At 46.7% G+C, this 23704-nt stretch overlaps 1 protein-coding gene across 2 annotated transcripts; it reads left to right on the top strand.

Moving 5' to 3' along the window:
- The first annotated feature begins 16530 nt into the window (after positions 1-16530).
- ATP4B (ATPase H+/K+ transporting subunit beta) lies at positions 16531-23453 on the top strand. 2 transcript variants are annotated; one of them, XM_063347201.1, is made up of 8 exons: positions 16531-16642; positions 18135-18263; positions 19422-19535; positions 20329-20528; positions 21864-21920; positions 22674-22694; positions 23053-23136; positions 23292-23453. In XM_063347201.1, exons 1-8 carry the CDS (start codon positions 16531-16533, stop codon positions 23451-23453), a joined length of 879 nt encoding a protein of 292 aa, XP_063203271.1. The 2 variants fall into 2 exon arrangements, with proteins under 2 accessions (XP_063203271.1, XP_063203352.1); XM_063347282.1 differs by lacking the exon at positions 22674-22694 and having other exon boundaries at positions 23044-23136.
- Positions 23454-23704: the final 251 nt, after the last annotated feature.

Here is a 23704-nt window from a genome sequence, read left to right as displayed (position 1 = left end):
GCTTTCTAATTGGAAAGTATCTCATTGCCTGTTGTAAATATTAGTCATTATGTCCTCTCTTATTGTGCCTGTTTCCCCCTGGATCTGCTGTGCATCATTCCACTCACTCTGTTTTTAGCCGAGCGCTGTTACATGAGACACTTTCCAAATGATCTATTATTACCGAGATGCATTTCGAGTGCGAAGTCAGACTTCGTTTGTAACAAAATGAATTGTTAAACACAAATGGGAAAAACAACAAAAAAGGGCACCATCTGCAGACATGCCAGTGATTTGGGGCAATCAGACCAAAGACCCTGCGCCATTATTCCTCTGGACAGCAACTTATGCCACTGTTGAAATCAGTTATTTAGAAGATATTACCTACTCACTTTTTTTTCATACGGAAATAGTATTCAGTACCGTCTGTGAGAGGTTATCACCCCGTCTTTAACACTGCTACATTGCATCCTGAGGTCTTCGTCACTGTTTTGTAGCTGCAAAATACTTTGTTCATCCTGGGTGTGTCCTGGAATATAACATACTATTATCCATGTCAACAGCATAACCTGTCAAAATGCTCTGACTGTCGGCTCAGTCACACTCACCGAGCAAATAAATTTCATCAAGAGCTCCGAAACTATAACTCTAAACTTGAAAGATAAATTTATGATTCATTTTCATGCCCAGCTGAGAATCTGGCCAGGGAGGAAAATAAAAATAGTAGATAAAATCTACTTCTGGACATGCGTGCTTCAGGGCTGGAAAAAAAAACCTGTCTAGAATTAACAAACATGGTTGTGTCCAAAATATGTTTTTGGCAAGTCTCTTGAATGCTCCCTGCGTCCATGTCCCCCCCTGCAAGCACGCTACAGGGATGCTGGTCCTCCTTTGGAGAATGCTTTAGGGTCTTGGGTAAATGGATCTCCGTTGGCGTGTATGAAGCAGGGCTGTTACTCATTAAGAGCACTGGACGCTCAGGCCACCAAAATACCAGATTTGCAGGGGACCCCAGCACAGGTCCTCACCATCAGGTGCTGCCGCGCATTGCCACAGGTGGGAGCACAGCCCATGATGCCCGGATGGAGAGAGCCCCAGCAAAGGACCACAGCACAGACCGCACCAGGCTTACAGAAAGATGCTATGTGACCCTGTTATTGACCACTTATTGACCACGTCACCGTGTGCCTCTGGTTGATCCGCAATTTGTATAAACTGCTTACAAAAAGATAAATTTACCTCCTTTATTTAAAAGATGCCAATGAACGATCCTGTGATCTCTTACTTTCCCTCCAGTATCTCTTCATTATAATTTTTTTCCTGACAGTAGCAGTTCTCTGTGAACTATCATTTTTCAGGCACCTCCCACTGATTAATGCAAGGGTAAGAACTCTTCTCAAAGACTGCCCCAATGAGCTGGCAGTAGATGTACTCTTACATGTTGACCTGTCCCGCACTCGTCTCTGAATCTATTGCATATTTCCTTATGAACAGCATAAAAAATAGCATCAAAAGCTCTCTACTTACTCAAAGGGTGTTTTGATTTGTTGTTCCTTAAGTAAAAGAAACCTGCTGAAACGTGACTCTGGCAGCTGAGAAGTTGGACTTGCCACAGTCTCACAGTGGCTCACTTCACTGAACACCCTCTGCAAGAAGAGCCCTACCCAGCAGGGGGGAGTTTTTATTGAAATTTATATCACGAACCTCAAACAGGGTCTTTCAAGTCATTGGGGTAAATTGAAGGCTAAATCAGACTTGCTGTTTTCTCTCTCTTCACTTGATGGTTCAGGTTTACAAGTTTGGCTTTCTGGCAATGTTGTAAAAGTCAGATGAGAATCAGGCTCATGGTCTTGTGGGGTGGCCAGTGATCTTTACCATGGATCCTGCAAGGTCTGCCAATCTTAATCCGTATTCTAGGAAGGAATAAATCTGGCTACAGGTACAAGGCAACTGATAAATGCAACAAATACATCTTTGTTCCAGTCTTATAGTTTAGGAACAGAACAAGTTCTTTATAGCAACTGGCATAGATTTTGAGAGCCTCACCACTGGGAAGTTGTGGCTGCCCCATCCCTTCAGATGTCCAAGGCCAGGCTGGATTGGGCTTTGAGCAGCCTGGTCTAGTGGGAGGTGTCCCTGCCCATGGCAGGGGGGTTGGAACTAGATGATCTTTAAAGTCCCTTCCAACCCAAACCATTCCATGATTCACAAATATCTCCGCAACTTCTGCTTATAGCAGTAGCTAATTCCAAATACTGTGACTTCATAATGGTGCCTTGGGATCACAAGCTTCATTATCCATTATGGGTGCTGATCGCAGGCACTCAGATCAATATAAAGATGCACTGACACTTAAATTCTGAGGCATAGCCATATTCTGAAATGTTCCCATCTCAGCAGGGTGATAGCTAAACATAACTGTGCCATAAGTGCTCCTAACCCATTTTACTGAACACTCAGTTTTAAAATAATTTTTCTCAATCTGGCCTTCCCTTGAAATGTTGATTCAGCCAGCATTTGTAGTAATGGCATCTCCAATAACACTGTTCACCTTGCCACTCTGAAAACACAATTTTCTAAGTCTTGTAGCCAAATAGCCAAAAGTGCAACTGTTTCATCTGTAGCCACGTACCTTTTTAATGACAGGTCACTAAATACCAGATTTCAGCAGAAGACAGTGTAGCTTAGACCGATAGTTTAATAGCCCCACAAGTAGGCACAAAGATTATTTGATACTAAAACCTGCCTGTACTCAGCCTTTGTCCTCAGATTTCTCTCACCATCCCTTTTCTTGAGGATCCCTCCATAGCACTTAGTCCCAGTATCAGGAAAAATCTCGTCTTTTCCCAGTTGCCAACATTTACTGGAACAAGAGAAATATTTCTGCCTCTGGATAAGGACTGAATGCATCATTTTTGCCATTTGCTCAGTCATTTAGGCACCATTTTAAAATGCCTCTCAGCATGCACAGCTCAGGAGATGTGCAAATGGAGATTTGTAGTGATTTCCAGAGCCATGCTATCACGTTACAGACCACCCTGGGGCTGTTCTCCCCCACACTGCGTCCTCTTGGGCAGCCCCGGAGGGACGCTGCGGTGGCTGCCCGTGCCAGCACCCTGCTGCTGCCATATGTATGGGTGTAGGACAGCAGCAACACAACCCCATGTCACCCCTCCTGCCACAAGGGGAGGGGAGAGGTGACTCTTTGAGAAACAACCTGGGCTGAGTTTGGGGTCCCCTGTAGCGTAGCACCATTTCATCACGCTTTTGATAGCTCAGAATACTTTATTCGACACAAACAAATATCTCTTTATGCAGCGAGAGGAGCCATGTCAATTAAAAGAGCATCTGTCTGTTGTTATAACAAGGCCAGGAGGACGGCTGAGCGGCTCTAGAGAGACAGGGAGTGTAAAAGGATGTCTGCATGCTAAAGTGAGCTCATTACCCACTGAACGACCACTGTTGTTAATCTGGAAGATAATTCTACACTTTCTAGCTGGCCTCATTTTCTTCTATCATCCTGGAAAAAAATCCTTTATATATATATATATTTAATTAAAAAAAAAAAAATTATTTTATATATATATTTGTCTGGCACCAGTAGCAGAAATAAGGCCTATGGAGATTTAGCTCTTAACAAATACGGTGTTACTCAGATTGACAACAAAGGAGGAATCAGCCATGCATACTTGAGGGGAATTTTCAATGAGTATGAGGGGCATCTGTAAAAGCAGATTTTCCCAATGGTATTTTAACACCCACAGCTGGAGACGCTGCTTGCCACTCGGTATTGATTTCTCACATGGTTGAAGCTGACCTTTCCCTGCCCCGTCTGATGCAGAGTTAATGTCCAAAACAGCACACCCAAAGGCTTTGTAAACCCACTGTGTGCAGACAAACCCTGATGCCTCCAGGCGATTGCAGCTGGCTGGTCCTTACCTCAGTTGGGCTCTCTGTGGGCAGGGCAGGAGCCATTGGTGCCTGCTGAGGACCAGGCTCTGAAGACGTGATAAAGAAAAACAATCGTCTTGTCACCTGGGTCTGGCAGGGTCTTCGCTATGTTCAGGGGGTGCCCAGCTTTGGCTCTGTCATGGTTTAACCCCAGCTGGCAGCTAAGCACCGCACGGCTGCTCGTTCACTCCCCCCATGGCGGGACGGGGGAGAGAATCGGAAGACTACATCGGCTTTGCTGAAAAACAGAGAGAAAGGAAAGACCTGTGGAAGCAAGTCAGTCCCACTCCAATGCAGGTGAAGAGGCTAGAAAAGGGATTGCACAATCCGTTTATAAATACCTGCAAGTCCATAGGGTGATCTAAGTCACGCTGGAAATGATGGACCAGCCTCATTTCTTGCTTTTCTTAGGAGGGCAGGTGGTAAACGTGGTATATCTTGGTCTGATAAGGTTTTAAAATTGTTTCACGTAGCACTTCTCCAAGCAAACTTTGATAATGTGATCTAGGCGAAATTAGATGAGTTCACAAGCATTTGAAAACTTGTTCCCAAAGAGGAGTTTCAACAGTCATCTGTACTTATCCATGCTTTCCTGTAAACCGGGAGGATACTCTTGAACGAAGGGATCTTTCTCCCTAAAGATACGCTGTAGGTTTAGTGAGGAACTGATACTTCATTACCTCCTTACCATTACGTCACTGGTAATGCACTACCTCAGTTAGTGATGGATTTATTGAATAGTGTCATTAATTACCTAGCAGAGGCTGGGTGAAGAGTGCGGTCATGAATGGGAAGAATGTCATTTGTAATAGAGAGACCTGCTGCACCAGAACAAGGGAGTGATGCATCAGCATGATGGCAGGTGTCGCTTGAGTGCTGTTACATACAGTTTCCCCTATCCACAGCATGTAAGCAAATGTTGTAGCAGTTTGCCTTTGCTCTGCTGGGTGCAGAGTTCATTTTTTCTGAAAACCAGGTGCAGGGATTGACCTGGGTATCCTTTAAAAGTGAAGCTTTTTGGACACGTTTGGACAAGGACTAAGCAACACACTTTAAAATTAAGACCCAGGTTCTGCGTTGTTACTTCTTCATCTCAATTAAAAACTGAGAATCAGGGCATATCTGCTACCGATGCGAGAGAGGTGGTCAGCCTCTCCGCAGGGGACTTCGGCAACAAAGACAGAGCAAGAGCAGAGGGAGGTCTGGCAGGGTTAGTAACTTGGGGAGAAAATAACACGATTTCAGTGTGGCAAAGTACAAGATACTAAGCCAGAGGACAAGTATGTGAATGGCTAAAATTTGATGGGAGGAAGGACTGTGAGAAGAAGCAGCACTCAGAGCAATTTGGAGAATTTGCTGAATAGTAAGTACATGCAAATTTGCAATTTGATAGGGCTGTGTAAAAAAAAAAAAGCCCTAAGTCATTCTGAGTGGCTCGTGCTGAGACATCGTGTTACCAAGCTGAAAAGCGGTGTTCTTCTCTTTGGGCCAGATCCCAAAGTAAATTTAAGCCAATGAGCACAGTTGCCATTGATTTTAGCGGGTTTGTGGTCGGTGAGGCCACATCTCAAACACCATTCAATTTGGGGCACCTTATTACTCCCAAGACACTGACAAACTGGGAGAAGTTCAAAGGAAAATGTCAGCAACAGAGTGTAGGAGAACTGGCTTACGAAGATTGAAGAGTTATTAAATTATGAATAGCATGGCTAAGCAATATCTCAACATTCTTTGAAGCAGGGAGGCTTATAGGAATGAGACACAGGTGAAGGGAAGCAATGTCTCGCAAGGTGGTGGTACCACTGCAGCCATGGTGAGGCCAGAGCTGGGGAGAAGGTCAGCCTGGAGCACCTGGACAGATTTGAAGGCTGACCCCACCATAAATTAAATGTGATGGGTTCTCCCTCCAGCTAAAGGGTACCTGCCACCTACAATGCCCCTCAGCCATGTGCCGTGGTCCCCAGGGGTGCCTGGCCTACCCAGGGGTGATGGGGTGCCCAGGTACAGGGCTGCTGTCGCCATCAGCTGGCCATGGGCTGGGCTATGAGTCTCAGGAATGTGGTCCTTCAGGCGTGCTGAGTCTGGGCTTCTCTCAACCTGCCAGCAACTCCAGGTTACTTGGTTTAGTTGTAGCGGCAGTTTTTCTAGGGGACCAGGTGTCCTTGGCACGTTTGCTTTACTTGTATTTTATCTTTGTATGATATAGACGTAGTTTCCTATATAGACACTCCTGACTGTCAACAGCTTATGGAGGCGCAGGTGAGGACATGTGGCCTGAAGCTGGGCAGAAGGTGCTTCAGGGCTCAGGACGAAAGCAGAGAAACCAGGCCTAACAGGCGCAATAACCGGTAAAAACATGGACAGTACACACCACGCATAACGAATTTGGATGTGACGTGAAGCTGCAGACCAGTGAAGAAGAACAAGGTGCAAAAGCATGTTTGCAAACATAAAAATGACCACGTGTGGTTCCTTGAGCAAGGCCAAAGAAGCCATCAATGCAGACATCGCTTTGCTCCTGGCACAGGACTTCAGGTGCTCATGGCTCACCATAGGCCTCACCAGACCCACCAGCAAGACACCAGCAACCTCAGGACCCCAAGGAGAAGGGAAAGGGGGAACGTAACGTCAGGAAAAGGGGTATAGGCTAAAAGAGGGGTGTACAGTTTTAACTGTATCATTATTCTTTCCTGCAACAGCTAGATTGAGAGTAATAATTATTAGACCCCTAAGATTTCAGTTACACTAACAATAAATTCTTGGCTTTACTTGATGAGCATCCTTTTTGTCCATGAACAGGATTCGGAGTTTAACAAGAGCCAGGGTGCAGCTTTGCAGATGGGTGTGTGGCTGGGCAGGGGGCTTATTTCCTTGCAACACTGCATAAAACTCTATGGCCTGTGATAGTGTGTGCAGATAGAGAAATCCCTTCGGTGAAAGCTGATGAAGCCAGAACTGCTGGAGAAGTTTCATGGCGTGTTTAATATTCCCAAGGACCCCGTTACCCTCCATCATCTGAAAGAGACCGTGAGCAATAGTATGTTGCCTCCACAACAGCAGGCTTTGGCACTCAGCCATGTCCGAAAGGAACATTACTGGGTTTTGCTAGGTTTGTTTTTACGTTCAATTTAGCAGGTTTTCATAGCGATAATTTCCTTTAGTTCCTCAGGAGGCAGAGGGGGTGTGAAGGGAACTGGCTGGGCTCATGGTAGGGTCAGCACCCTGTGGACAAACAGGAGCAGGACAGAAATGCAGAGACCAGCCAAGCTCCTTCTGGAAAAGCGAGGTGAGAGGTAGGTCAGCCCTGAAGAGGGGCTGCTTTGCCTTTTCCACAGCCCTGATCATGCTGTGCTATCATAAGCCAGGCATTGTGTTTTTGCAAAACTCCCCCCTTGCTTTTATCACTTGCCCCGAGGCTGGAAACAGTGGGAACATAGTTCAGTTCGACTCCAAGATGTTTTCACTGTTTTCTTCCCCCAAATTGTTCAGGCTGCAGATCTGATGTCTCTATTCTCAAATGCAGAATAATTGTGTTCCCCAAGTCTGAAAAATGCCAACACATTTTCTCTCATCAGCCTGTCAAACACAGGAGGGAAGCAAAGGAGATGGATTGCTAGTGAAACACACAAGCCAGATTTAACAACAACAAAAAAACAAAACAAAAACCACAAAAAGCAACCACAAACTTCAAAACAAAATACAACCCTGGACACAAAAAGCGTCCCTTCACCATGCTTCACTGTCCGAGGCACTGACAATGATTTTTGCTGCTTTCTCTTACATTCTACATTTTATATTTCAGAAATTTTCAGAAAATTTTCTTTACCGTCCTCATGACAAAGGCAGAGTAAGCCTGGCATGTCTGATCAGATACTGACCTTTTAATATAGAAGATGGCCACAGGCTGAAGGGAAGGGCATAATCCTCATTTCTCCCACAGGAGATACACCTCAAATGCCAGCTCTAACGGGTGGCCCCATCAGTGACACCCAGGCACAGCAGGGAGGGAGCCAACGGAAGCTCACGGGAGCCTCCTCCTATGTCCCAGTACAGCAGGGTGGGTTTTCCTCCTGGATGGTGCTGTTCATGCCGCACACCAGGTAGGCACCGAGGCAGCACACCATGCATACTTGTCGTGGTTTAACCCCAGCCAGCAGCTAGGACCATGCAGCTTCTCACTCACTCCCCCTTCCCACCCCCAGAACAATAGGGAGAAGAGGGAGAAAAGGAGGGAAAGAGAAAAAAGCCCCAAAACTCATGGGTTGAGATAAAGACAGCTTAATAGACCAAAAACAGAAAAGGAAAATGACAATAATAATAATAATGGAAAAAGAATACACAAGACACAAGTCACTCACAACACCTGGTGAATTGGTTGCCCAACCCGACCCGAGCAGTGATCATGGATTCCCATCCCTTGGCCAACCCCCAGTTATATACCGAGCATGACTTCTACGGTACAGAATATTCCATTGGCCATTCCATTGTTCTGTCTGTGCTCCTTCTCAGCTTCTAAGAGAAGCTGAAAGAAGTCCTTGAATGGTATAAACATGACCTAGCAACAACTAAAACAATATGCATTATTGACACTCCTTTCACACTAAACCTGAAACACAGCAATCACTACAAAGAATATTAACTCTATCCCAGCTGAAATCAGGACAATACCTCTTTTGGGGAGCTGGGCTGAAATGGTGCTTGGAGGGGCAGCGGCATGGAGCCTCCAAGACCTGCAGGCTGCCCACCCAGTATGGCACTGGCGGGGCTCTATTAAGGCAGCAGACAGTGACCTGTCCCTCCTGGTATCCCTCACCACCACCCCCTCCTGCACAGACTCTGCAGGAGGGAGGAATCGGTGCCGTTACCATGAGCGGATAAGTTAATGTTTTATTAACATTGACACGGAGCTCCCATTTGGTGCCGGGCAAACCTAAAGCAGCTCAAGCCAGTACGGCTTGTAGGGAGCTCTGCGTAAAGCAGGCTTAGCCTACGCTGGCTGAGGTATGCCAGCATCCAGGTCTGCCCAGGGCAACATTTCCCAGGGATAATGTCTTAGGCTGGATCTAACCTTTAAGGCAGGGTGCTCCAGAAGTGGCCTTCAAGCTTATTACTCAAGTTTGCTTGAGTAATGGGAGAGGAAGGGGCTTCACCTCCGTCTTTGCACGTACAAATTTGGCTTACCTGCCATTACAGCAGCACAGCTTTCCCAAACACATTCTCCATTACTTTCTTGGAGATTCTGGACCTCCCTGAGCCCAGGCTTCTTCCTGCTGGTGCCTAGGTCAGCAAGAGAGGGAAAATCCAATGGAGACTGCCTAGCCCTGTTTGTCACCACGAGCGTGCCCCAAGTTCCTCTCAAAACTGGTGCCAGTGCTGCTGCCCACCCCGGGAGTGGAAGCCTGGCCATGGTCTCACCTCCAGCCTTGTGACACCCCCCATGCTCCTGCACGACCTTCTCCCTCGGCTGTCCTTCCCTTCAGTGGCCAGCCCAAGGTCAGTGATGCAGATGTTAAATACCAGCCAGGGAAAGCAAACAGCAGTCCCTGTTCGAGCAGTTCTGGGTACATTAAACACGACAAAAGGCTCCAGGCTGAGGAGTTGGCACAGCAAAGGGACCAGGGCTGGCTGCAGTGGCCGCAAGGCCGGGGCATCGGAGCAGTGCTGGACGCTGACAGGCAGCCCTGCACAGTCGGATGAAGAAAGCGGGCACCGATTGAATCCTGATGGACTACAGCAAGAGGGTTCTCAGACCAGCAACCTTCCTGTGGGGACATGAAGAGTTGTCCACTGGTCAGTAACAAGTGTCCTGACAAATTACTGCAGTGGCCAGGATCCCATCAGCAGAGCCCATGGAGTAGCCATTGCTCTATCCTGCCTTGATAAACCTCTTCAGACAGGCAGTGCTCATTTTCATTCACACGCACAAACTTCCCATGAGAATCCCGTTTTTGTCCCAGTTGCATATGGGTCGTGCCCATGGCTCAGCTGTCCCACGTGGCCGGCGTGTCATGGGAGCTCCGATTTCAGCTCCGTGACCAACGCTTCCCCCTCCTGCTCTTCCAGCAGGTTTCTCACCCCCACTTTCCGCCCATGTTTGCTGCATCCTCACATGTGGGCGCCAGTGCCCTATGCTCACAGCTTTACAACTCCAGTACTTCATCTGCCTCACGTGGCAGGAGATGAGAAGAGGGAGGTTCCTCTGGTCTCCTGTGCAATTCAGTGGGTAAATAAAGATATCAAGGCCTTTAATCAGCTCCATGCAGCCACATTTCACTCATCGTTTAGAAAAAAAAAATCAAAGGAAAAATCTGTCATTACAAATATTTGCTCCTTTCATCCCAAACTTTTCCTCCAGGCTTTCAGGGGAAACACCAAGTTCTGAATCTGTTTGCAGGGAGGTGGAAAATCCCCAGGTTCCCAATGGGAAATTTCTACGCTCAGTACTCGTGCACATAAGAAGGTGCAGCTCTTGATGGTCCTTCTCTTGTCATGGTCTCCGCTGCTGTGAAGTAGAAGAGGGACAGGGGATGAGCCCGTGAAGGCAACATGGCTGTGCCTGGCTCAGGAGCAGGCTGCCCATGTCCACGGCACGCAGCACACAGCCCCGTGTCCCCTCCAGGCCCCTTCTGGTGCCTCTTTGGCCCCACCGAAGACATAATCAATATTTTTGCATGCTTTTCCAGGTCTAGGTCTTGGCAGAGGGGAGGGCAGTGCACCAGGCAGCTCATCAGGGGACTTTTTGTGACATGAAACAGAGGGCACCTGTTGCCTACCCGCAGGTGCCATGCCAGGGCATGAGGGAAGAAAACACCCTGGGTTGAAGAGAGATGCCCATGCTGCCTTCGGGGGCAACCCCAGCACTCAGCATCCCCAAACCCACCCAGCAGCCAGAGCTGGCCAGGATGGTGCCCACCCCAGCTGTGACTGAGCCATGTGGGTGACTGGGCTTGTTGCCACTTTTCTTTAGCAGTGGTTGCACTCCTGGAGTCCTGTCATCCAATTCTACCTTTATTGTGTGAATTATATATGCTATTTTTTGTTGGTTTGGGGGTTTTTGTTTGTTTTTGTTTGGTTGGTTGTGTTGTTTTTGTTTTTGTTTTTTAAGGCAAGCTGTGTAATAAACATAAACCTGGAAATTTTATATTTTTCAATGTTGAGGTCAAGCTGCCCCAGAAACAAGTTATGGTTTCCTTCTGCTGGGGCACTCCCTGCCTGAAAAGAGTTTCAAGTCTTCCCTTCACCTATGACACAAGTGGTGAGAGAAGCTTTACAAAAGCAGTGCAACTTTGCAGAAGAATGCTTCAAAGCACATTTAAATCCACGCAAAGTCTGACCAGAGTTTCCAGATTCAGTGAATCACTGTGGGTATGGAAGAAGAGCTGTGATTGCAAATGACTGTCACATGCCTGCACATACACAAGCAAGGGGACACAGTCACGGTCACCCTGATGGACTCACCTCCCAGAAGGAATGAAGCCACCTGCTGAGGCAGGAGGAGCTGTGAGCGGGGCAATAAGATGGAGAGGATGGAGAGGGAGGGCAGGTGGGGGACCGTGACTCCAATGGCAGCAACAACGGGGAGACTGGGCAGCAGTTTGTAGCCTTTAACCAGACCTGACAGGAGAAAAGGTTGAAATGTCAAAATATGCAAAAAATAAAAAGTTCCTGAAATTTTAAACTGGTCCATTTTGGGTCAGTTCAGTGTCAGGCTGGGGGCTTAAGCTTGAGCCTGTCTTCTGCCCTGGCCAGGGTAATGGGACAGACTCCCTGGCCGGGCAATGCGGTGTCTGCCGAGGAAACCCCCGTCCCCATGTGCAACCAACCCCGCTGCTGCGTCACGGGAGCAGCCATGGGAGCTCCTCAAGGAGCACAGCCCTGCTCCCAGGGACCGAGCGGACGGACTCAGAAATGGGGGGAATTACTACTCCTGAGGGCGGCACACAGAGCAAGCACGTACCAACTAATCTATCCTAAACCAAAAGCAAGTGATTTGTCCTGATTTTGATTAGACATCAACCTGCAAAAAAAAAAAAAATAAAAAAAAATTCTCATTTGGATGAAGTAGCCTGGAATAGAATATTGTATTTCTATGTTCTCAGTTAGAACTGGAGAAGAAAATAAAGAAATAGCAAAGAAGTCAACACTTAACAATGCACAGGTGCTTACAGGACAACAACATTACTAATACATCGTAGCCCTCATGTGCTGCCTCCTAAACCTGTGATGTTTAGCTTTTTCTAAGCATTTTTCAGCAGAGGTCATCCCTGTGCAGAGAACACACGCTCGTGGGTGCAGGGCCTGTTGTTCTGAATTGCCTCTCCCGAGGTAGTCAGAAGATGTTCACACACAGCCCTCAGGGGCCACCAACCACAGGTAGAAAACCAGTCCTTCTCTGGCAGCTCTGCACAAGGAGGGGAAATAACGATGCCTGCGTGGGTTTTGGCGGTGGGGCGTGTGTGATCGCTGAGGTTCGACGGGCATGATGCAGAGCAGCCACCAAGGCTTTGACACCCACGGCTACGCTGAGTTTGTGCGACAGGAGAGCTCTCAGGGAGAGAGGAGCAGAGCTGCTCGGGGCTGTTGCACGGGTTCTCCGTCCTTTCTGGCTGGGACTGTAGGACCTCCAACATCATGTCGTTCCCGTGACACCGAAGACGGCGCAGTGTACACTCGTTTTCGTGAATTCCAGCAACAGACCTGAAAGTGACAAACACAGAAACGCAAAGTGTTGCCATGTAACAACACTATCGCAGGTTTTCAGTGTTAGGTGTCCTTTTCTGGTTCGCATCCTGCTAATTAAAAATAGATTAGGATCATAGATGCACAGGACAGTCTGTGTGGGAAGGGACCTTTGGTGGTCACCTAGTCCAACCCCCTCCCAAGGCAGGGCCAGCCCCAAGGGTAGACCAGGTGGGGTGGCATTGCACCCCACTGGGTTTTTAGTGTCTCCAAGGATGGAGACTGCACCACCTCTTGGGGCTCCTGTTCCTGCAGTGACCACCCTCATGGAGAAAAGCTTTCACCTCCTAGCTCGCTGGAGTTTCCTTGGCTGCCACCTGGGTCTGCTGCCTCTTGTCCTTTTGCTGTGCTCCTCAGAGAAGAGCTTGACCCTATAACCTCCCTGTAGGCCACCGAAGACAGCAGTAGGATCTCCCTGCAGCCTTCCCCTGCCGCTGAGCAAGCCCTGGACACAGAGCCCCAGATGTGGCCTGGTGGGTGTTGGATGAAGGGGAATAACCCCTTGCTCAGCCTCTCAGTTGCGCTCTTCTTCATGCTGCCTGGTATGTGGTTCGTTTTCCTTGCTGCAAGGGTGCACTACTGACTTATGGTCAAATTCTTGTTCAGCGGAGCCCATGTAAGTCCTCTCCTGGGCCACTGTCCCTCAGCCACTGGTCCTGTCCCACCTGTCCTGTGCCATGGGGCTGTCCTGCTGCCCTTGCTGAGCTGAGGAGGGTCTGGAGGGCCCCTCCACAGCCGATTGACATCTCTCTGAGTGGCAGCCCTGCCCTCCAGCGTGTCAACCACCACACTGTGGTGTCCATGGTTAATGAGGACATTAAGCAACCCCAGTACCAGTGCTGGCCCCTGCGGGACATCGCTCCATACTGGTTGCAGATGGATGTCCACCTGCTGATCACTGTGCTGTGGTCCCGGCTGCCCAGCTACCATCTACCCACCCTGGTCCACTTGATGCACAGCTCCCCATCTGCCTGCTGCGTCGCAAGTTCTGCTGACATCAGATGGGATGACGTCGAATTGGAAAGCCCCCGCCTTTGCCCACCAGCCCACTCGTCTCACAGGAGAAACCAGCCAGGCTGGTGGGCACAGAGCGACCTTGGTAAATCCCAACCACCTTCTTGTCTTCCATGTGCTTGCAAACAGCTTCCAGGAGGAGTTGTGCACTTGATGAGGAGTTACTTATTTTCTAAACAATCCCATTTCTTTAATTATATTTAGAAATCATGCAAGTGAAATGTAGTTTTTAATGAAAATTGTTTCTGCAGTTATCCACCCAGTGTCAAATAGGAAGCGCCTGTTCACAAGCACCGGGCGACTGCCCCGAGCAGTTGGCTGGTGGCCCACAGGGCACGACATCCACAAGCAGGTCTAGGCTTTAAGTTCGCCGCTGGCTCAAATCTCCTGGTGATTTCTTCAATATGAGCAAGTTTCTCAGCTCATATTTGCTGATGAATCACTCACCGAATACTGACATCTTTCATTTTCACTGAGAAATATCTGACATTTTCATTAACAATTTCTAATACCGGAGGAGAAATCTACGACAGAAACCATCTTAATATAACTGCCTGCTGTTATATGACTTTGTTTTTCTTATTTCTGTTTTTTATGTAAATGCATTTCTGTAATTTATTGGTTCTAATATATTTATGTATTTAATTTCTGCATCAGTTGAAATTATGTACGTAACATTATACAATAAGAATATGAAAAAATTATACTAATTCAATTTATGCTTTTATATTAATGCAGTTAATGCATTTATCTAATTTGTGTTTTTGGAGCTTCTAGTCAGAGCAGGGTTCCATCCGTCATATTGTTCCGCTTTATTCTTACCTTTTATTCTAGATACTGCTGTTAACTCGGTGCCTTTTCAATTTCATTTTTCACTGAACACTACTAACCCCAGTTTAGAAATAAGGAAATTAAATTTAAATCATCCACTTGAATCATTTAGTTTCCTTACTCTTGCCTTATGTAGCCGGCACTGCCGAATCTAGATTAGCAGATCATGTACAGGTTACAGCATTAAAAGCAGCCAGGCCCACCCTCTCCATTTGAAATCTGGCTTTCCTTTCCTTCAGCTGCCATTTTCCCGCCTGTTCTGTGATAGGCAAATCCTGGCAAATTTCTTTGACCCCTTTGGGATGAAAGCAGCCGCCGCTGCTCCTCTCCCATTGCCCGCATGGTCCCGGTGAACTCGCCCTCCCACAGGCAGCTCTGCCCTCACGGTTTTACCGTCTCCTTCACGCTACACAGAGTTTTAGGTTCCCCAGCCAACGATAGATGGGAACAGGTGGGATATAATATAAGAGAGAAGAAGAGGTGAAATCCTTGGCCTCTGTTCTGTTAGAGTAAGAACTCCTAAGGTTTGAGCGGCTCCGCTTCGCCTCCTGTAGTGACGCTTGCCCCCTGCTGACTCCAGCTGCTCCCCTCCACCGGATTCACCCGAGGGGCTCCTGTTCAATATAGAAAAAGTTAAATCCCGTTGAAGACACGCCGCTTCCCTCCCTGCTTCTCCCCCTCCCCTCTTCATGCCTCTGATCCCATTTCTGAAACCTCTACGTGGGAACCTCCACAAGTCTTTTAACATCTGGGCACCTGTTTAATTTTCTTCATTTTCAGGCCCCTGCCCAATCTCCTTGTCTTATTTTAAATTAAAAAAAAAACCCGCATATTTGTCCTAAATATCAGCCAGCTCATGGTGTAATGACCGAAAGCACCTTTTTGTTCATTGCCCGCTCCTTTCTATGGGAAATACAAATTGGTCAAATGTCTGTAAATCTTATTTTTCTTTTACTGGTCCTGACTCCTATTTCATCATCTGAAAACACGTTAAATCACCCCAAATTGGTGGCCATTACGCTAAACTATCACACTGCTTGATCTAAGGCAGAAAAGCACAATAAATCCCTCTCTACGTTCAGAAACTCAGCATTTTTTAGCTGACAGAACAACCCTGCCATATTACTCCAGCTGATGGGCTCAGTTACGGCTGTCGCAACGTCCATTTTAAAGATTGCGCCCACTTTAAAGATTTTGCCCACAACATCCTGTGAAGTGAGTGAAAGGGAGGGCACACCAATACACCCAGTTAAAAGGGATGAAACCCTGGTCCTGCTGAATTCACTGGGTGATTTGGGGGTTTAACATTACGGGGGTCCAATTAAGACCTACAAGGCAGGCAGAGACAGGCAGTAACCAAGGTGGGGATACCCTCTGGAGCTGAGTTAGCATCGTCAGAGATCACATAAAAACATTGCCCACAGAAAACAGGAAAACATTGACCTTAATTTCCCCTGCTGCGCAACACGGCAAACACTCTGGGAAACGGCGCTTTTCCCCCCCTCACTCCCATATATCCATATATATCCAGTGCCATATATCCCAGCAGATGGCTACAGGTTGCAGTGGGAGAATTATATCTGCGATTTGCAGGTTAATTGAAAAAAGCGAAGAAAAGAAAACCCAGAGAGAGAAACGAGTTCTCCTTCGCTTTATCTGCTCCGATAAGAGCTATCGCAACGAGTCTATCGCAAGCGCTACGGGCACTCGGCAAAACACGTAACTCCGCCGATCTGCTAAGGCAGTCAAGAGAAAGGAGAAGGGCATTTGATAGGAACTGACTTTTCCGTGCCGGCCTCAGCACCAGCGTTATCAACACCCTTTATAAAGAATTGTATCTGCTGCAGGTTGATAGTGGTGAGCAGGGGCTTTCATCGGTATAGGAAGTGATCTCGGTGACCTTCAGCGGAGAAGAAGGTATAAAAACCAAAGCGTTTTTCTTGGGCGACTGTTTGGGCACCAGTTGAATTTCTTCGTTTCCAAGGAGGACACGTTTTGGGGAAATTCTGTGAGAAAATGGCAACTTTAAATGAAAAAAAGACCTGCAGCGAACGGATGGAAAATTTTCGTCGATTTGTCTGGAATCCAGAAACAAAGCTCTTTATGGGAAGGACCTTAATTAACTGGGGTAGGTTTTCACACGCAAGAGTCTTCTCTTCCTTCTGGGAGGCTTAAAAATCTTGGGGGAAGGGGTCATCCTAATGAATGGGACATCATGTAGCGGTAGCTGTGCTGTAATTGTTGAAAAGATCGGTTCTCATATATGCTTCTCAGCCACTATTAGAGTGGCCCTGTAAGTTGAGGCAATTAGATCGAAACATCGATCCGAGTAGTTCCTGCAAACGTAAGAAGACTTTAAACTGATTTTGGATCAAACACTTCAAAAGGACAAAACTTATCACATTGAGTTAACTTACTAATAGCTAAGGGGGATGACTACAGTATGGTTCTGACATTGACAGCTATAGGGGGTTCTGGTATACAGAGAATTTTGCTAAATTGGTGGGTTTTGCCCAATTCCCTGGAAACGCGTTTTGCTTTTCTGAAATTCCTTTCTACATTATTGTCTGCTCAGTAGATCTCCTCTCTTATCCCCGCGTGCTAATGCAAACTTGTGTCTACGATGACGATGTGTTCTCCAATCTACATCCTGGGAAGGGCAGCCCTGACCATCATAAGGAAGGTCCCTGCTCTTCCCACAGACCGTAAGAGCAGCTCCAAGTTTCCAAGGGATTTTTTTCTGCCGTGATGCCCTTGAGCATAGCTTGTCTGCCATTCTTAAAACGAGAATTTTACAGAAAATCAAACCAAAACGTGAGTCCTTCTACTTTGGAGGGAAGAGATTCTGTGAGGCACCGATGATTACAGGGAGTGGTTTCTGACAGCCCCCCCAAAATACTCGCTGGCTGCTTGTAGGGCACCAGCGGTGTGTAAGGCACGTTACGCACACACAGACAGAAATACAGCGTTGTTCTACATCTCACACCAGAATAAAGTAGCGAGGTAACACATTTTGCTGCAGATGATTTCAGATGTAAAAGGCAGTGAGGTGATACGGATCTAAAATCAACACACCTGAAATACTGACATCTGTCATCCAAATAACACACGGAACAACTTGGTTTCGTCAAAGAAATACCTCGGCTGTGCCACTTAGTCCATGTGTAATAAGCAGATAAATGGTCTTAATAGGTGAAGTTACTTCAAGAAGCCACACAATCTTTTAAGCTTCAAATAATCTGATCTAACCACCAACTACTTCAAAAATCCTTGTGAAAGTGGACAAATTTACAGCCAAATTTTTCATAGAATCATAGAATGTGTTGGGTTGGAAGGACCTTTAAAGGCCATCTAGTCCAACCCCCCTGCAGTAAGCAGGGACATCTTCAACTAGATCAGGTTGGGTTTTTTTCCTAGATGAAATTTTTCTAGGAGAATATTCTTCTGATGTAGAGAAAAAGACCCAAAACACCAGTCCCTTCGCAGGGAAAACCTCCCCGAGGCCAAGGGCAGGAAAGCAATGGCTATTCCTGCTGGGACGGTCCCGGCCACGGAGGGATCACTGCACTGCACCGCCTTGCTTTAAAAATGGAATTTTACCCTCATTTTTTTTTCCACAGTGTGGATCAGCCTGTACTACCTGGCTTTCTATGTGGTGATGTCAGGGCTGTTCGCGCTCTCCATTTATTCTTTAATGAGGACAGTGAATCCGTACGAGCCGGATTACCAAGACCAGCTGAAATCCCCAGGTACTGCCAGGGTCCGTCCGGCTGCTGCCCGGGGCCGGGCTGGGCTGAGTGGCATCGGCAGAGCCCGGGCACGAGGGGAGACAAACATGGAATAAATCAGCTCAATAAAATGTCCCCAGGCGAGCCCCGCAAAGTTTAACCTCCGCCTGAAAACACTTAAAAAAAAAAAATATCGGCACATTTATTCCATTTATTCATTTTTATATATTTGTATATATAGATATTAAAAAAAATATAAATATATACAAATCTATACCTTCTCTCCCCGTGGGCAAGGGTCAGCCCCTGGGGAAACCCTGGTTTCTGCTGCAGCCCCCCCAGCAGGCCGGTGGGTTTTGGGGCACCCGGCAAGACAGAGGGGAGCTGGGGCAAGCAGCCTGGGGGGGGCGGGGGGCGGGTATTTCTACGCTTGTCAGCAGCATGGAAAATCCTGTGAGAGCAGGAATCCCTCCCCGCTGGGATGGGATGTGCCAGCAGCCAAAGCAAGTAAAAGTAAGACAAAGACACATGGGATTAGGAATAAAGATTTGTGGGACACGAAGTGAGACTGGGGAGGGACACGACAGTATCAGTGAGAAATCATCAGTGCGTACTGCTAAAACTCCACCCCTGTAATGGCTTGGTTTTACAATGGGAAGAAAAAAGTGACTTTTTCAAAGCTGTAGCCCTAAAAATTATTCTTGCTGCCTGTTGCTGAATTTTGAAGTTTCCTTTCCCAATATTCAGTAAGTTTGGTGTTTGCTGGCAAAATAATGCCTGTAAAATATCAAGCGTGGCTTTTCCAAAAGCTATTTCTCACACTGCAGTACGATTTGTTTCTTTAACCTGACGCGACTATTGTAACTGTTATTTTTAACAAGGCCTGGGGAAATCCAGTGCAATTGCTGGAATGATTTTGCAGCTGTTCTGATAACAGCACGGATATACGTGAAAAGACGAGAGTTTAGCAGCAGCGAAAGCTTTAGGGTTTCGGTTGAACAACTCACAGCTGAGAAGGTTTCCACACGTGGTTAAATCCTCCCCAGCAAAGCCTGGGCATCTCGTACACGTACAGAAACGAGTCTTGATGAAGCAAAATTGCTATTGTCAATTTAAATAAACAAATTTGTGCCTGGCACCTCTCCTCTGCTTTGCCTTCCCTTTTCTTCCCCCATGAAGGTGTAACGTTACGACCCGACGTTTATGGGGATAGAGGACTACAAATTTATTACAACATGTCCGACAACAAAACCTGGGAAGGTTTAGTGACAACTCTTCGGACTTTTCTGACAGGTAAAAATGAGGTTTCCTGTATAGTATTTAAGAAATGTGCTGCCGCATCTCCCATATTAAGTCTGAGGACCTTAAGTCAGTGTTGCCATTTTCTATTTGTCCTTTTGAAATCCCAGATTTTGAGTGGAAAATGCACCTTCTGAAAGGGACGAGCAAAGCCCCTCATGAATCTATAAATCAAACGCACGTAAACATGCCTATTAAAGCAGAGCTTTGCTTCAGAGCTTTTACTGTGTTCAATCCTAATAGCCTTAATAAAATAGGCCAATAGAAAGTTTGAAGGAAGAGGGAGGAAAAAGGTCTTCAAAACTAGTCTCATCTAAACTGATCTCATACTGTCCATGACTACAAATATCAAAGTGCTGTAATAAGTCTTATGAAGCTGTTGCATAATGTCATCAGAGAGTACAGTCAAAGCAGGTTAGGTGCTCCATTTGCCTGTTTATATCTTAATACATTTAGATTCCTTTTGAGCCTTAATATCATATTTCTGTGTTTCTCACACACATATTGAGAAAAATTGTATTTGAAATTGACTTTATATGGAGCTATCAACACGAATTGCCCGCCTTAACTCAATCTGATCTCTTTTTTTGCTTTGCCTCAGTATTGCAAAACAAAAACCCCCACAAAAAATCCCAAACAATTTAAAATTTCCTCATTCCATCTAACCCCAACTTCACTTGAAGTACAGTCTCCCATGATACAACCTCCAGCCTGATACTGGGATGTGTAACTTATATATATGAAAAACTTCAGAGGGCAATTTTCCTTTCTTCCTTCACACACCTAGCATATACGCCAGCTGCTCAGCGCCTGAACATCAACTGCACCAGCGACACGTACTTCATCCAGGACACCTTTGATGGCCCAAATAAAACAAAACTCTCCTGCAAATTTACCTCAGATATGCTTCAGAACTGCTCTGGCATCACAGATCCTACTTTTGGATTTCCAGAAGGACAACCCTGTTTTATCATAAAAATGAACAGGGTAAGTACAAGCTCAAGGTGCTGAACGGAAAAGAATTCACCAAAAAAAACCCCCCGACAGCTCAAGTGCCCGCTCGGGAGCTGCTGCATTGTCTGCTGCCACCGTACCTACTCTCTGCTCTGTACTGGGAAGACAAATCCACGCGCTTTTCCCAAGACATCTCTGGAGTTACTAAAGAAATAGTGAGACTTGATCACCACCCCTAGGAAAATAACGTAGGGTAAAGCGCTCCCTAAACCAACTGACTCTGAAGCTTTGGGTTTCGTTTAGTTTTGTTAGCATCTCATAGCGCACTCATCCGACAAAGTCGTACGTAGAACACCTCCATTCTGCAATGCTGCGGTCCTGTGCCTTCAGCTAAGGCGTGAAGGTGTGACAGCAGCTGCCGTGATTTCAGAGAGGTGCGACTCGCACACCTTATTTCTCCAGGCTGCAAGGAAAATCTTTAGCAGAACCTATAAAAACAAAATTCAAACCTGGTGGATGGTTTTTGTTTTTTTTTCAGTGAAAACCATCAATGCATTTTTTTGGATGAGAGGAAAAAAGTAATCTTGCATGCCTCGTTTAATTTCTTCTGAACATAGACAAAGGCATAAGCATTTTAGTTTTGTTTTCAGGTAAGATTCCGAGCCTTCTAGTTCCATTTCAGTACGAAGTGAAGAGTTCGTATTCTCCACTAGCTCCTGACTGACAAGATCACTTCACTTTTGGTTGGGCCTGCAACCTAGACTCGGGCAATGAACATTTTTAAGAACCTGTGCAAGGCCCAGCTGTGAGAGGAGAGGTGAAATGGTGGGTTTTCCCCCCAAAAAGCCTTTGCCTCCTTCAGCAAGGCTGCACGCCAGCCCCGGCAGGGGAAAGGAGCGGGGATAGTGCCTGGGGGGGCTTTACCTCCTTTCATCTTCGCTGCTACAGGACGCCACCCCACTATTTTTGTAGGATCAAATGGGACGAAGAGTTTCTGCTAAAGCCAAAGTATTCTAACAAGGCATATGATGAAAAGCACAGGGATTCAGCTTTTCCTTTATTTTCACTCAACGAGCTGCTGAAAAGAGATCCCTGGCCAAAAGCAAGCAGTACAGGGGGGCAAATGAGCTGGACGTGCCAGGAGGTGCAGCCAGGAAAGACCCTCCCTGCAGTGCCCATCCCGGGCAGCTCCGAGTCCTGATTCCTAAATATCCAGCCACAACGTTTTTTTTTCACCCAGGTACATAGGTGAGGTGATCCGTTTGCCTTAGGCAGAACCACATTAAGCAGCATCTGAAGCTCAGTTAATTGTTTGGTTTTACCTTGAAACAATTTTCAAGATGAGTGAATGTGCGTTTTCGATTTCAGATTATCAAATTTCTCCCTGGCAATGGCACTGCGCCAAGAGTGGACTGCACATACGTGGTAAGTGTATGAGGTCCGAGCCTAAAAAATTTCAAGCACTTCAGCTCTGATAGCAAGTGAAGTGCAATTACAAGCAGAAATATTACCATGCTGCTTTGGAAATGACAGAATCACAGAATGGTAGGGTTGGCAGGGACCTCTGGAGATCATCTAGTCCAACCCCCCTGCCAGAGCAGGGTCACCTACAGCAGGCTGCACAGGAACGCGTCCAGGTGGGTTTTGAATGTCTCCAGAGTTGGAGACTCCACCACCTCTCTGGGCAGCCTGTTCCAGTGCTCTACCACCCTCAAAGGAAAGAAGTTCCTCCTCATGTTGAGATGGAACTTCCTATGTTCAAGTTTGTGTCCGTTACTTCTTGTCCTGTCCCCGGGCACCACTGAAAAGAGCCTGGCCCCATCCTCCTGACACCCAACCTTTGAGTATTTCTAAGCATTGATAAGATCCCCTCACAGTCTTCTTTTTTTCCTGACTAAAAAGACCCAAGTCCCTCAGCCTTTCTTCATAAGAGAGGTGTTCGAGACCCCTAATCATCTTGGCAGCCCTTTGCTGTACCCTCTCCGGCAGTTCCCTCTCCTTCTTGAACCGGGGAGCCCAGAACTGGACTCAGTGCTCCAGATGAGGCCTCTCCAGGGCAGAGTAGAGGGGGAGGATGATCGCCCTCAATCTCCTAGACACACTTTTCTTGATCATTCTGGCCAAATACCGGGAATATTCTCAGTTCTGTGCAATTTCTTGCACCAGCAGACAGCCTAGGAACAACCAAAAAAAAAGCTTGCTTTATTTTAAATCGCCTGAAAATTTGTTTTTCCGTGCCGCAAAGAACATTTGCCGTTTGCTTTCAGCTCCCGCTAGCGAAGGTCACGCCTCAGAGCAGCCCCTTCAGGCTCTTTTCAGCAGGTCCCCGTTGACTCAATTCACAACTGCTGTAAAAGAACACTTGCCGCTTTTTCCTGGCAATAGTAACAGCAGGACATTTCCACTTTCGTTTGAAAAATAAAAATAAGACCGCTGAGCTTGGGAGTTTTAATCCACGCTGCGCAGCTTTTAGCAGCTGCAAAACACTTGCCCGGGGCTGGCTTACAATTGCCCGGCCAACAGAGCTGCTTTCTTGCTTTACAAACAGGGTGAGGAGTCTCGCCCGCTGGAGGTGGACTACTACCCCCTGAACGGGACCTTCAACCTGCACTACTTCCCCTACTACGGAAAAAAGGCACAGGTGCGTCCTCATCGACTTCGGTATCGTTTTTCTTCTTTATCTTTGGATGGAGCATCTCTCCAATCTCACAAGAATCAGAGAGGGGGCTAATTTTACAACTTTTATTTTCAAACCGGTAGTCTAAAGTTAAAGTACTTCTTTTTCTTTCCTACTAGCCCAGCTACAGCAATCCTTTGGTAGCTGTGAAATTTCTCAACATCACAAGGAACGTCGAACTTAAAATAGTGTGCAAAATCATTGGAGCTGGAATTACCTTTGATAACGTTCATGATCCGTATGAAGGAAAAGTGGAATTTAAATTGAAAATAGAAGACTGAGCAGCAACAGAGACACCTCTGAGATACATGTGTGAAGGGTGACTTACCTATTATCACATTCATCCGTATTTATTTTCTCACTATGATTTTCGTATAAATTTATGCAAATTACAGCTCAAAGAGACATTTTCTACTGAAAGGTGACCCAGATAGCTAAAAATCAAGATACCACTCTCAGTGTGTGAAGGAGATAGGGGTTATCTCGATGTACACAGCTTACTATTCCAAGGCCACGGTATGTTGCTGCCTTC

The sequence above is a fragment of the Chroicocephalus ridibundus genome, chromosome 1 (assembly GCF_963924245.1).
Source record: "Chroicocephalus ridibundus chromosome 1, bChrRid1.1, whole genome shotgun sequence".
Classification (NCBI taxonomy): domain Eukaryota; kingdom Metazoa; phylum Chordata; class Aves; order Charadriiformes; family Laridae; genus Chroicocephalus; species Chroicocephalus ridibundus.
Note: the sequence above shows the minus strand (reverse complement) of the source record. Positions and strands in the feature narration are given on the sequence as shown.